The sequence below is a fragment of the Mus caroli genome, chromosome 2 (assembly GCF_900094665.2).
Source record: "Mus caroli chromosome 2, CAROLI_EIJ_v1.1, whole genome shotgun sequence".
Lineage (NCBI taxonomy): Eukaryota > Metazoa > Chordata > Mammalia > Rodentia > Muridae > Mus > Mus caroli.
Genome location: NC_034571.1, coordinates 152903553 through 152918619, shown reverse-complemented (window position 1 = coordinate 152918619; position 15067 = coordinate 152903553). Strand labels below are relative to the sequence as shown.

At 39.6% G+C, this 15067-nt stretch overlaps 1 protein-coding gene across 6 annotated transcripts in view; it reads left to right on the top strand.

The window, feature by feature from the left end:
- Chd6 (chromodomain helicase DNA binding protein 6) overlaps positions 1 to 15067 on the top strand; it is a 158719-nt gene that overhangs the window by 88264 nt on the left and 55388 nt on the right. For all 6 annotated transcript variants that reach the window (XM_029474373.1, XM_029474377.1, XM_029474375.1 and 3 more), the window contains 6 exons: positions 292 to 535; positions 1772 to 1948; positions 2657 to 2800; positions 5649 to 5904; positions 6800 to 7010; positions 11517 to 11712. In XM_029474373.1, the coding sequence (XP_029330233.1) occupies positions 292 to 535; positions 1772 to 1948; positions 2657 to 2800; positions 5649 to 5904; positions 6800 to 7010; positions 11517 to 11712 (1228 nt within the window). The remainder of the gene's footprint in view (positions 1 to 291; positions 536 to 1771; positions 1949 to 2656; positions 2801 to 5648; positions 5905 to 6799; positions 7011 to 11516; positions 11713 to 15067) is intronic.

Here is a 15067-nt window from a genome sequence, read left to right as displayed (position 1 = left end):
TTAAAAATTAATTTAAAAATTAAATTTTAAATGATCCAGCCTGGGTTATTGACATTTCCCCTTAATATTGTTTTATAATATTTTTAGTTTCTATTCTAAAAGCGTTGTTTTAGAAATATTCTCATAAATTGGCATAAGCAGAGTCTAAATAATTATAAAACTAGCCTTAATTTGATCACTATGAAATTATAAAGCCTTCATTAGCCTCACAGGTCAGAGTTTTAGTTATAACTAGCCTCTGTAATTTCCCTATGTTGGTAATGAATTACCCATACTTCTTACCCTCTGCAGAAAAAACTGTATATTGGCTGATGAAATGGGCCTAGGGAAAACCATCCAGTCCATCGCATTCCTTTCAGAAATCTTTGTCAGGGGAATCCACGGCCCCTTTCTCATCATTGCCCCACTTTCCACCATCACTAACTGGGAGCGAGAATTCCGGACATGGACGGAGATGAATGCTATTGTGTACCACGGCAGCCAGATCAGCAGGCAGATGATCCAGCAGTATGAAATGGTATACAGAGACGCGCAGGTGAGCCTCTCTACCCAAAACCTCAGACCTGCCTTTCTGCCACTTGCCTTCAGGGGCTCCAACCCGTATCTCTAGCTGCTGTTGGCTTGTTTGTCGAGTTCTATCTGCTGAGGCTGACTTCTGTGTAAGACTATGATAACACAGATTAAAGAAATGCTTTCTTATCCCCATGAGGTGTATCTGAGGTCTTTTTTTCAGCACTGAAAACTTGGCTTATTGGCTAGTCTGTGAAGTTGCTTTTGTGTGCAAAAGATTTTGTCTCGACTGTTACATACTTATTAAAGAAAATAAAAATAAGTGTGTGAGTCAGGCATGATGGTACACTCCTTTAATCCCCGGGAGGCAGATGCAGCAGATCTCTTGAGTTTGCAGTCTGCCTGATCTACATAACAAGTTCCAGGCCAGCCAAGGCTACATAGTGAGACTCTGTCTCAAAACTAACAACAACAAAAAAAATTTCTTTTTAAAAATACATGGTGTTTAGAATTTGAGCCCAGGGAATTAGTAGAGAAAATGAAGAAATTGGATAGAGAAAGGTAAAATACGGGTTTCATGTTGAAAATACAGCTTTGTTATGCTTTTGTTATAGTAATCAGTTAACGAAGTATGGGTCTGTACTTTTACTGGGCACTGATTGTCATAACTAAAGTAAAAATTAAATAATCAGGCAGAGGAAAACCAGGGCTTCAGACAATGCTGATAATTGCTTGGCAGAAATTTTATATTGCTTCATTATTGGGCAGCTCTGAGATGTGATGGCAGCAGTTAGACAGACAGCAAGACAGGGGTGTACCTGTCCACTAGGCACATGCACAGCACTACCGGAGTTTGTGCTAGCACCTGAGTTATAAGGTAAACTTACGTAGCAGAGGGTTTTCTTGAGTGTTGAAAGTATTAGGGTTAGGTAGACTCCAGCTGGAGATAATTCATGAGTCCTAGCTGCTTTCCTTCGGATCATAGTTAAGAAATGAAAAGCTCCCTGTTGCCCTCATTTTGTCTTAACTTCATGAGGCCAGTGACTCATAAATTCATTTCCTTGATATTCTGAGTTTTCTCTCATTTAAACAGCCGGTTCATTCTTACGGTTTTTGTTTTTTTTTTCATTTTTTATATGAGAGAAAACAGGATATATTGGCATCTCTTCTGTCATTGAATTATGCTGTTTCTCTCAAGTCTACTATTAGCAGAATTCAGTAGCTGTGGTGTAAAGCTCTGCTTTTGGCTTGTCATCCTCAGGGAAACCCCCTTTCAGGAGTCTTCAAGTTCCATGTCGTCATCACGACATTTGAGATGATCCTGGCAGATTGCCCAGAGCTGAAGAAAATTCACTGGAGCTGTGTGATAATTGATGAGGCCCACAGATTGAAGAATAGGAACTGCAAGCTTCTGGAAGGGTTAAAGCTCATGGCCCTGGTGAGAGCTAGCTAGCTTTTTACATAAATAAACATAAATTCCTTCTACTCAGAATGGAGGGAGTATCCCAAGGCCTTGTGCACGTCTACATCCTTTGTGCCATAGATTGATTCCCTGGGGGGGCCTAGAAAGCACTAAAATAACATGGAATTTGCAACCTGGAACTGCGAGGTGTTTATAGTTTGTTTCTTGGTCCTGAATGAATTGGTGCCAGAGAGGATAGACTTCTTTTTTTTTTTTTTTTTTAAGATTTATTTATTTATTTTATGTATACAAGTACACTGTAGCTGTCTTCAGACACACCAGAAGAGGGCATCAAATCCCAGTATAGATGGTTGTGAGCCACCATGTTGTGGCTGGGAATTGAACTCAGGACCTCTGGAAGATCGGTCAGTGCTCTTAATTAACCTCTGAGCCATCTCTCCAACCTGAGTCTTTTAACATTACTGCCTTGTAACAGTGGATAGGCACTTAGTGATTTTGAGTGAATGAATGGTTGATCTAGTTTTCATGAAATTGCTGCTGAAATGATGTGAAAAGGAAATTGGCCTATTCATGACTCTACACATATACAATATTGGTACTCTGTCTTTTCATTAAAGATTTGCCAGAAACTAAACACAAATTACCCTGGCTAATTTTTTCACCACAAACATGTACTATTTTTGTGGCTCCAACATGGTTCACAATCTGCTCTCATTTTTATAGGAACACAAAGTGCTGCTCACAGGAACACCCTTGCAGAACTCTGTGGAAGAGCTCTTCAGTTTGCTTAACTTTCTAGAGCCCTCACAGTTCCCTTCAGAAACTGCTTTCTTAGAGGAGTTTGGCGATCTCAAAACAGAAGAACAGGTAATTCGGAGCCTAAAGGATTGAGACAATATAGTGATTAAGAAAAGTGCAAGTCTCTATGAGGACAGAATGTTTTAAGAGTCCTACTCTTGTAAAATGAGCATTGCCTCCTTTGTTTTGTGTATTCATTTGTTTATGTTGACAAAGGCACCTAATTATTAGCAATTCTTGTTGTTAATAAGAATTATTATTTCCTGCTTCACTGAAGGCCCTGTACTCTCACTGATGTGATTTGTAGCTCTGGCCTCAGTAGCAAGCTGTTGTCTTTTGCTTCCCTGTTCCTTTGTCTTTTCTGCTCCATAATCTGCAGCATGTTTCCAGGGCCTCTCTTCTTATGCGTTACACAAATGTGAGTAAAAGAAGCCAGCCATACATGTGGAGTAACTGAGTCTAATTTTGTCCCAATTGCCTGGACTTTCCCTGCTTTTGAAGATCTGTTAAAAGTCTAGTTTATTGGACCCAATTTAAAACAATATTAATATTCATCTATTGTTGATAGAAATATTTACTATGAATTATAAAAATGTGTCAAACAAGTTTAAATGCTATAAGACGAACAAAATAACAGAGTTGTGAATGTAAAAGCAAAGATCAGACCTGTTTAAGAATCTAGACTAAGGGAGACAGTACAAGTGTAAGAATCTTTTACAATAGGTAAGTTTCCAATGATGAAAAAGGAAAACTGACTCCTGTCCACGAGAGGGGGGCTCAGAATACTGAGTGCCAGGAGCTCACACAGTGGTGACAGGTGACCCGGTCGGGCTGAACAGGATGACTGTACTACAAGAAAAGCCAGAAGAGCTAGAATGTGTTGTGGGAAGAGAAATGGGGGTTGAAAAACAAGAGGGTAACAGAAGTCTTACACATTTTTATTTTAAGAAAGGCATAGTTCTATAAATTGATTAGCAACATTGCAAAAGTGTGGTAGTGTAAAAAATTTGGAGACCACAAAGGTTTGAGACTACGACCAACTGATGTCAAGAGTGTGCTCTGGTTCCAGTCTGATGCTTTTACTTGTCCTGCAAGTCAGACTTTGAAAACAGTAAAAAAATAAATTAAAAATTTAAAAAGCACATGTAATTTTCCCCCTCTGCATTTCAATATCTGTTGATCCTTCAAAAGCCAGCACCAGCCCTCTCCACTTTTGGACCATTGGAAATACATCCTCTTCTCCCATTGCACTGAATTTGTGGTATGCATTTTTTCTTCTTCCTAGACAATGATCTCCTTGAGGACAAGGCCCACATCTTCTCCAAAGTTGTGTTTGTTGTATTGACCAGCACAGTGTCTGGCATGTAGTATACTCTAAGTGATTCAGGTATGAACCAAGTGAAGGGCAAAAGCTGAACCCGGCATGTGGCAGATTGACATTTGTCCGTACCTTTAACAATTAGCTAGCTCTGTTTTCCTCTTTAGGCTCTTACATAGTAATTCTCCACCCATTGGGGGAACTACATTCCTAAATGCCTTCAGATAATCAAGGTCTAAAGAAAGTTAGGTTTAAAATTGGGATTAGTTCATTAGCTATCTGGTTTATTTTAATTGACACAAAAATTGCATTTTTGTGTGTGTGTACAATATCCTTTGAAATATATATATATATATACATAGTAGAGTAGCTGAATCAGGCTACTTAACCTATGCAGTACACTACCATCGTACTTTTTGTGGTGAGAATACTCAAAATCACTCTCAGAGCAGTCCTCAAGAATACGTGTTACTATAGTTTCCATGTTATGCAGTAGCTTTCTTGACTTCGTTCTGTCTAATTAAAATGACCAACATCTCCCCAGACCCACTCTCTGATAATCATCATTCTACTTACTGTTTGAAGAAGAAATGTTTATTTTAAAACACAATACATATAAGCTCAGAAGTGTCTGTTTACAATATAAAAGCATGCTCATCATTGTCTAAAACCTGTTTCACTAAGTATCTCTTTAACCTCCCTGCAAGTGGTGCTGTGTTTCTTCAGGAAGCAGTGCTACAGCAGGTCCTGCCCCTTATAGAAATGTTGAACAGCAAGCCCTTTCTGACTTTAGAACTTAATTTCTTTTGTATTCTCCTGTTTTTATTTTATTTTCTCATCAGGGTTGATCTTGCTGGTACTACACTTGAGCTGTATGTAGATTAACTCAGGTGCTTTGACTCTGAACCACCTATCCTGTCATTGTCTTCTGGAAGAGGGAGAGAGTTCCCTTGCTGCAGTCTAGTGAATGGAGATCTTTGTGCAGATGTGGGTTCTTAGACTCAGAGCCAGATTATAGCAGAGAATACTACCAGGCTTTGAATGGCCCACATAATGACAGCTCCCATGATATTGCTATACAACATTCTTTATCCACTCCTACTTCTAAACAAAAACACTGCTGCTGTTACTTAAAAGGCATATGGTACCTCCATTTCAAACCGCCTCTAAGTTCTTAACTCTGTCCTTTTCAGCGTCTTAGTCTTCCTTCTTAATGTATCATTTGTACCTTCTAACAACACAAAATATTCTCCATATAACTTCTGTGCATGTGTGTGTGTGCGTGTGTGTTACGAAAAGAACAAGAAAGGTTTGTTTTCCCCATCCTAGAGAATAGGTACTGACTTCCTTCCCCCTTTTTATCTCGCGTAAGAGGTTGCCACATAGGTTCCTGATAATTTGTGGACTGAAACCATATCCCTTTTTCCTCCAGATATTATTGTAAGGTCCCCATTTTCAGGGATCAGTCTGACATTTTATGTCATTTTTATGATCACAATACTATGATGATATTGAAGCGATTATAGTGAGTGTTGACATACAATAGTGATCATTTAGTCCACACTTGAGCAAATAAATGGCTTTCCTTTTCCTGAACAGGTAAAGAAATTGCAGTCTATCCTGAAACCAATGATGCTTCGGCGCCTGAAAGATGATGTGGAAAAGAACCTTGCTCCTAAGCAAGAGACCATCATTGAAGTAGAACTGACCAATATCCAGAAAAAGTACTATCGTGCTATCCTAGAGAAAAACTTTTCCTTTCTGACCAAAGGTGCAAATCAACACAACATGCCCAATCTTATCAATACTATGATGGAGCTCAGAAAATGCTGTAACCACCCCTACCTGATCAATGGTGAGTCCAGCAATTGGGAGCAGTAACTCAGGACAGGCATGGGTCTCTGCTGAAAGCCAGTAATAAGAAAGGCCTGTTTGCTAAGTTCTCTTTGTATACTAAACTAGAACATATTTTATCTTTTTACACAGTATAGAACAGAGCTTCAGAGAGGTTGATGGACCTGCCTGAATAGTATAATAATATCTACTGATTCTTTGTTTCTGCAGGGCTTCTATAAACATGCCTGGCAGAGAGGGGTGTTACCTACCAGTTTTCTGCCCTTATGACCTGTCCTGTAACCCAAACTTTGCTGTAGAATAGAGAAGTGTGTTACTTAGTTGAATGAATGATGATGTAGCAATGAGATTAAAAGTGCATAAAAGTTCAGTCATATTAATCAACAGAAGTCATTATCAGAAGTATATCCTGACTAATTGGAAAATACAATGGTGTTGGTGGTGGGTACCAGAGATCCACGTCTAGTATCTTCCTCAGTCACTCTGTACCTTGTTTTTGAGACATAGTCTTTTACTGAATCAGTTGTTTATCAGTTTCGCTAGACTGGCTGGCTAGGAAGCCCAAGTGTGTATCCTCCTCTCCGCTCTCCCCTGTGCTAGCATACGCTGCCGTGTGAAAGTCTTTGTGTGAACTCTCTGGATAATTTTCTTTATCTGAGTAAGTTGGGTTAGAACTTGACATCTCTGACTTTGAGTTTCTTAGACGGAATTCTAGGACAGCAAGGTGGCCCTCCTGCTACAGCAAACTGACTCCTAGGGGTGCACAGCAAACCACACGTGGAGTCTGACTGCTGATCCAGCAGAATCAGGATTCATTGTTTGCCCAGAATCAACAAAGCCAAGAACGTTTTTAGTCACATCTTATTCAAGAATGCTTTTTGTCCATTCTTTTTCAGGGGCAGAGGAAAAGATTCTGGAAGATTTCAGAAAAGCCCACAGCTCTGAAGCCTCTGACTTCCAGCTGCAGGCCATGATCCAGGCAGCGGGGAAGCTGGTGCTGATCGACAAGCTTCTCCCCAAGCTCATTGCAGGGGGCCACAAAGTGCTCATCTTCTCTCAGATGGTGCGCTGTCTCGACATCCTGGAAGATTATCTCATCCAGAGGAGGTGAGGCTCCTTCATCGGCACACTCACCCACCACTACAGGCAGTGTATGTCTTTAACATCCATTCGCATAGGTCTTAACAACAGAACATTCACCATTAGAGTAAAAGAATATCTTTTTAAGCACTGACTAAAGTCCATTGTTAATCGTAGGACCAGGTCGTCTCAAGTTTAACTGTCTGGAATAAATTCATAGCTTTTATAATGTGGAGTTACTGTTTTGCTTCAGAAAAATCCCACACTTGTTTATATTTAACTTCAGTTGGAAGAAATAGAATTGCAGCAGCATTAGGAAAGGCTAAGGAAATGACGGAGTGACATTTTTGTTGTGTGGCGTGATAGAAGTATATCCTGGAAGATGCCGCCTCCTTAAGTTTCTGAAGTACTTAAGCCAGCAACTCAAAAAGAATTGTTTGTCCACTCAGTGGATCTCTGAGGCTTTGTGACACTAATGGTGGCACCCAGCTGTCTACTTCCGGCCCTGTAATTCACTGGACCTGACGTTGATGACTGTACAGTGAGAAGTCTGGTATCATGGAGCTTACTGAGATTCAGGAAGGAGCTGCCCTGGACTCCTCCCTGGACTATTTTAGATTCTCTGTCACTGTAATACACCAGTGACCTGAAGATGATGATAAACTTGTAAGAATGCACTTGCAAGGATAAAAGTTCACAAGATCATTATAGTTAGTAGTGTTAGCACTACACATCTTTCTTCTCAAGTAGTAAAACTGGAGTAGGTCTCAGATGTCCTTGAAAATTGTGTTTGTATAAATTAAATCTCTTACTAGAAAGAATAAAACAAATGACAGGCTTAACTGAGGGAAGTGCTGGCTTTAATATGCATAGGTAATTCTTCAGAGTCAGATTAGGTAATAAGGAAAGTTCTCTGAGCACCATAGTAGAAACCTAGAGGGGAAGCTGATGAGTCTAAAACAGAGCCAACAAAGCAGTTGGGTAGCTTGTCAGTTTACTATAGATTACAAACTTACTGCCAAAGCACTTGCTCTTTGTAAATATCTTACTCTTCAAAATATATATGACTATTGAAGGTAGTGTTTTGTTTTGATAGTGAGTTACAGTGATATGAACAGACTTGGGAAGTATAAGTCTTTACTAAGCTCTCTTTTAGGTTGTTTTTCCTTTATTGTTTATTTTAATTTGTGTTCCAGTTAAGAATTATGATTCTCTTTGAAAATACGAAGTATGTAGCATGACAACGGATAAGTCCTTGTTCATGCCTAAAGGCTGTCTCTTCTTAGCCTTTTATTTTGAACAATAAAATCTACAGAATTTTACTTTCTTTCCAAATAGGTCTAATTGTCTAGTTTTCTATTTAATAAAATAGGATATTTTCCCCAGCATTTATTATCAAGTACTACTTATAACATTTACTGAAGTGTTATAAATGCTAGGTGTATGTCCATTCTTTTCATTCTTCCTTTAAATGTGTTTATTCTTGGGCCAGTAGAGATGGTTCAGTGGTTAAGAGCACTTGCTGTTCTTACAGAGGACCCAAATTTAGTTTCCAGCACCTGCACGGAGCAACTCATGGTTGCCTGAAATTCTAGCTCTTGGGCACTCAACACCCTCTCTGGCCTTCACAGGCACCTGTACACATGTGGCATGCACATAGATACACATAACACATAAATAAAAATATCTTTTAAAATTCTGTTATTATGCTTACATTTTTCTAGATGAACTTTAAAATTATTCTTTAAACTTACTTGTAACCATTCTAGACCTTAACTGCAATGTATTTGTATACACATATGTAATTTATAAAGAGGGAAAAGCGATAATATTCACAATAGGATTTAATTGGACTTGTATACATTAAATAGACAGAGATTGATGTCTTTGAAAAATTGAGAAACATGCTACTCTCTGTATCTTCCTAGGCCGTTTATGTACACTTACTAAGGAGGACCACCTACCTACCTGTTGTTGAGACCTGGGTTATAGCTACATAGTGAATTGCTTATTGCTGGCAGACAAGAATATTGTTCATTTCCCTTCAGGCCTTCTGAGGTCAACAAGTCTTGTGCCAAAAACATGTTGTCCCCACACCTAGCCTGTCTCTCAGAGGTTTCTCCAGAGTGCCACCTGCTTCTTGTTGACATATGACAGTTTCTCAGAATTACAGCTTGATGAGCCACATTAGTTCCTAGGATTCTCATTCACAGTACAGTTGTTACATAGGGTTAATTGCTGAAGTTTGGTGTGGAGAAGTTGATGGTATCTGATTTCTTCATTCAACCTTACTGGCTCTCAAGGTTCTCTTTGTTCTTGAGCACCTTTACTGTGCCAGCTGTCAGTTAGCGTTTTGTCCTCATTTAATCTTATGCCAGACTCTCACACAGAAGTGGGATAGAGTGGAGTGATTCCATTCATTTTTAGTTTTTTCTTTAAGAGCACTCCCTCAAAACTAAACAAGTGCAAGTGGGAATCCTTGTCTCAGCCATTCAGCACACGTATCATCTGAAAGATGTTATGTTACAGCTGCTAGGATGCTTTCTACTTTATGAAGAACACATACACACACACCACCCCCTCTCCTCGTGACGTCAAGCTACATCATCCCTATTTGTTGATTTCTTCCTTCCCAAATGCTGTGCCAGTTCCAACTTAGGACCCACAGGCCTCTAGGTTCTCCTTGATGCTCAAGGGTGTCTTGTCATAAGACCCTCGTCCTCTGTTCCTATAGCATTGCTTGTTGACATAGAAGGGAAGGAGGCTATTGTTTAATAGAATCCTAGGCCTGTCTTCTCACCAAGTTCTGGGCTCCTTCTACCCCATCACACTTAGCCCAGTACAGAGTGCCGCATTGCTTGATCAGCACCATTTTGATATTTAGGTAGCATCATTTTGATATTTAGGTATACTGAGTCTGCCTTCAGTCAGAATTTTAAATTTCCAAACTGTACTAGTGTCCCTAACTTGTCTGTAAGTGCTATTTTTAGTTCTTAAGCAAACTTCTCTGTTCAGCATTGGAATGTGGGTTACTCTGAGAACCATCATTGTCTGGTGGATCTGGCTTCAAATTGGTTCAAATAGGGTTTATTCAGCTTACACTTCCACATTGCTGTTCATCACCAAAGGAAGTCAGGACTGGAATTCAAGCATCAAGCAGGTCAGGAAGCAGGAGCTGATGCAGAGGGCATGAGGGATGTTTCTTACTGGCTTACTTCCCCTGGCTTGCTCAGCTTTCGTTCTTTTAAAACCCAAGACTACCAGCCCAGGGATGGCCCCACCCACAATGGGCCCTAACCCCTTGATCACTAATTGAGAAAATGCCTTACAGCTGGATCTCATGGAGGCATTTCCCCAACTGAAGCTCCTTTCTCTATGATAACTCGAGCTTGTGTCAAGTTGACACAAAACCAGCCAGTACACTTATCTTATGTGTATGACTGTTTTACCCATAAGCATGTCTGTTTACTATGTGCATACCTGGTACCCAAGGAGATCAGAAGACTATGTCAGATACCCTGGAACTGGAGTTGCATATGATTGTGAACCACCACATAGTTACTGTGAATCAAACCAGGTCCTCTGCACAAGCAGCCAGTGCTCAAAACATTGAGCTCCCAGGCTCAGTCTTTTCCTCAGAATGTTCCTAGTACCTGTCCTTCACCTTTGAGTTTTTGGTCAACTTTAGTGTCCAGAGTAATTTATCCCTATAAATTCACTTGTTGTCAGTAGGGTAAACAGAAAGGATATAAAAAGACACAGGAAAAATAAGATTGTTGCTGTCTGTTACTGCTCTGTTAATTTCATAGCATCCACATGAATGTTCTTCTGTGTTGTGTTTTGTTTTCTGAATGGACAATAACAGTTGACCCCAAGCATCTCCATTGCCTGTTCTTTATACTCCTTTCTTTACCCCACCATGCTAGCCAAATATTTCTGTACTCTTGAAGCCGGTGCCCTCTACCTCACTCCATTCTCCTCTTCATGGTCTCAGCATATCTTAGAAACCCTTTTCTGTGCTGTAACTGTACACATGGAGGTTTTGCTCTGCACCTTAAACATTTTTGAGAAACCGACAGGGTGCAAGTTACCAGTTTGCAGCCCAGGCCTGGCAATTCAAGCTCCTTAACACTTCCAAGTGCCCTGAGCGATGAGCACTGCTGAAGTCAATGGTTAAGGCTTATATTTGTTTCTCTACCAGGAAAATTGTACAACAGCATTCTTTGCAAGTATAAAGTGGGAAATTGGTGAGAATAAGTTGTTGGACAACTTATTGGGGATCAATTTCTGATTTTAAGTCTTGTAGGCATCCTTGATTTATAACTGTTTTTTTTTTAAACAAGGAAGACATTTTTCAGTGCAATTTTAATCTGCTCTGCTTCTCCTGTAGGGGGTGGGACTCCTTAGAGACTGTTGTCATCTGATCCATATTTAGAAGTGATATATTTGAGGCCATTGGGCAGTAGCTTCCTAATTGTTTGTTCTTTGAACTATGATTAACACCTGGGCTTTCATTCATTTGGGTCCCCTCAGATACACCTATGAGCGAATTGATGGGCGAGTACGGGGAAACCTGCGCCAGGCAGCCATCGACCGGTTCTGTAAGCCAGACTCAGACCGCTTTGTCTTTCTTCTGTGCACCAGAGCAGGAGGCCTGGGAATCAATCTCACAGCTGCTGATACCTGCATCATATTTGATTCTGACTGGAACCCACAAAATGACTTGCAGGTAACCTTAGGATGATAACTATTTAGCTGCCCTGACTCCCAGAATTTCATAACAAAGTCTAGCTTAGTTATAGATTATCTGGTGTGCTGCATTTGGTAGTATCAGCTCTTAGGGATTTGGCTAGAAGAAGAAACTAAATGAAAAGTAGGTGTTGACCCTTCCCACTAATTAGAGAGTAGCTCTCTCCTTTGATTGAAATGAAGTGATATTTCCTGGTAGTAGCCTCCAAACACAAACAAAAACTGCTGTGATCAGACTTAAATATCTGACATTTTCCCTTCAGTTTGCTTGATGTTACATGTCAGTTACAGTAAATGAATTAACAAAAAAATAAAAATAAAAACTAGAAAAGCTCTCTCGTGTCACAGAGGGGTAGGCGCCCTCACTAGGCTTTTTGCCTCCATTTGATGCACACGTCAGAAGTTATTGTGACCACTTCAGTGGACTTGTAGATTCTGTTTTTCCAAGTGCAGTTAAACTAAATAATATGTGACTTTACAAAGATTGTGGCAAAAACATCTTAAGCATAGGAAATGGACAATGGATGAACAAGTAAGGGTGCTTGCCACTGGGCCTGACAACCTAAGTTTGATACCCAGGACCCACATGGTTTGAAGAGGAGAACCAACTCCCTCGATTTGTCCTTTGACCTCCACATGCACGCCGTTTGCATTCCGGCATGTGAGCACACACACACACACTAAATTTAAGTGTAATAAAAGCAAACATAATGAATAATGAAAAAAAAAGTGTAGTGCCTCTACTTTGCGTTCATCAGCTCTGTTTCAGAAATAAATTCAGGGCAACTACCAGATTGTGCAGTGATTCAGCTATAAAATTTTCCAACTTCTCAGAAAAACTATTAGAAAATAGACTCATAGCCATTATTATTCAAGATTAATTTCATCTTAATGTATACTAAATCTTGAAATAATTTGCTAATGTTAAGATTATTAATGTGTAGGGTGGGAAGTATGTGTAAATGGCTCATAATCTAATAAGTTCTTGATCCAGAATACTAGGAGGCTACTGTTTGATTTAACTCAAGAGGGCCTCTAGGGCGTGCTGCAAGAGAAGGGATGCCAGAAAGAGGGCATCAAACTGAAGAGCAGGCCTTCTTTCCTATCTGCTTACTTCCACAAAGTCATTCTCTTTTGTCCTTTTCTTTAATGAGTCTCGAAGAAATCTTTTGTGTGATGAAAACAGTGTAGTAGTTGAAAGCCAGTGTTTTAAATATTAAGTTGGCTAAAACTTAGGAGAAATACCATGATAAATTATCACAAAGTAAATTGTGTGGCACTATATTCATTATCTGGCTTTAAATTAAATTTGTGGTTATAAATAATTTACTGTCAGTTCTTTGTCCTTACAAAGGGATATTAAAATCAGAGATGGGTTGCTAAATTTCATAAATACAGTTTTTGAATAATTCACATATGTTCAACATTTAAATTGAAAGGCAAAAGCTAGTATTTGATCTCTCACTTATGAAAGAGCCTAATTTGGAGTTAGAGATGTAGGTCAGTGGGAGAGCACTTGCCTAGCTTATGCAAAGCCCTCTGTTCAATTCCCAGCAGCTAACAGTATCCAAGATTTAAAACAAAACAAAAAACTAGGAAAGCATTACCTTTGTGGCTACCACCTATTTATTTAATAGTTTCATTTGAATGTAGCCCATGCCCGTGTATATTATCTTTTCTTGACAAAGTCACAGTGGTGTCTATATATAAGCTGGCAGCAGAAACCTCAAAAGCCAGAAAATAGTTACCATTTGCCAGTGGTTGACCAACCCTAGACAGATCGCTTCTTGAGCCCTTGGCAGCTGTGAAGTTCCATGTTTCTTTGTGATGCATACTCAACATTAGATTGGTTATAAGACCAAATGTCAAGGAGAAGAATAGTATAAAACCAAAAATGAGTGGCCAGTTTGGACATGTGTATAGGAATTTCCAGAAGGGAAATTGGAAGTCTAAGACCAGAGGCAGAAAATTTGGAATCACAGTGCCTCATCTAATGGATTGTAAACATGACAATTGAACAGATAAAACATGAAGAAAAACAGAAGGTGAGAATGCCTTACTTAATGGAGAGGTGAAGTCATCTAAGATGATTGATTTGCATGTATAGCAACCAAAAGAAGTGAGTTGAGCTGTCCAGAATTAGATCTGTTAAGAGAGAAGACACTTTGGAATGACTGTTGTTAATATGTACTGCCAGGGACTTGGCAAAAGATAAAGAGTATTAGTGAAATCATGCTGAAGTTGTGAAGTAGTGTGAAATTGCTCAGTGTGCTGTCAGTTTGTGAGCTTTCTCTAACACTCAGCCTAAATGAAGAGACCAAGAAGGCCAGCACTACAGATGGTCCTGGGTGGCAGCTTGCATGACAGAACATCACAAAACTTAATGAGTCAGGGAGTCACTCACTGTTAGAATTCTAAGTTTTTGGATCTTGGTCTTCCAGACTATCTTCTCTGTTTCTGATCTACTTGTTGCTTTTTTATTGGTTATTATTAAAGTTTCATTAATATGGGGTGGTTTAAAGACAAGGAGTTGGATTGATAATTATTGGGAAGTGATTGATGTGTTGAAAAGACAAGATGATACATAGAGGGACAGTTCAAGTTCTAAGTCTACAGAGATGAAGCAAGGTTCCTGCCTGCTGGATGGCCTGGATTCTGCCTACAGAATGGTGTGCAAATACACTTCCATTCCTCATAACATTTCCCCTTGCACACGGGCACTTATATACAAAGTAGGGGAAAGCTGAGACTCAGACCTTCAGACCACACTATGATTGCCAAGACTGTAGCTAAATTAGCTGTGAAGATGGCTAAAGAGGGATTCTAACACTACTGAAAAAGAAAAGCTACTAGATCTTTCCCAAGAACTATTCTTGTTCAGGACATTTTGTTTGCATGTTTTTATTTACACATGCCAATATTTTTAATAAATGAATCATCTATTGTCTTTGGAAAATAGATTTAGTCATAAGCATTTACCTAGGAATGGGTTAAGGCACATACCACCTATACTGCCTGATTTTGCTACTAAACAAATAAAAGATGGTATTCTCAGAGAATTTATTCCACCCCATGGTCAGTTAGCCCTCTTACCTTCAGGCCTGCAGCAGGGCAGAACATCATGGTGTCGGGCTCGTGGCAGAGTAGCCTGTTCAACTCATGGAAGTACCTAGGAAGCAGAGGGTCCATAGCTGGTTCCAGGATCCACTTGAAAGACATCTCTACGCCAACTTAATCTTCTGCTAGGACCCACTTCTCATAATCTTCTGGAATGCTAAGCACATCTTCAAGACAGGTCTGTGGCCTGGAAAACAGAGCTGCACTCTGGAAAACCA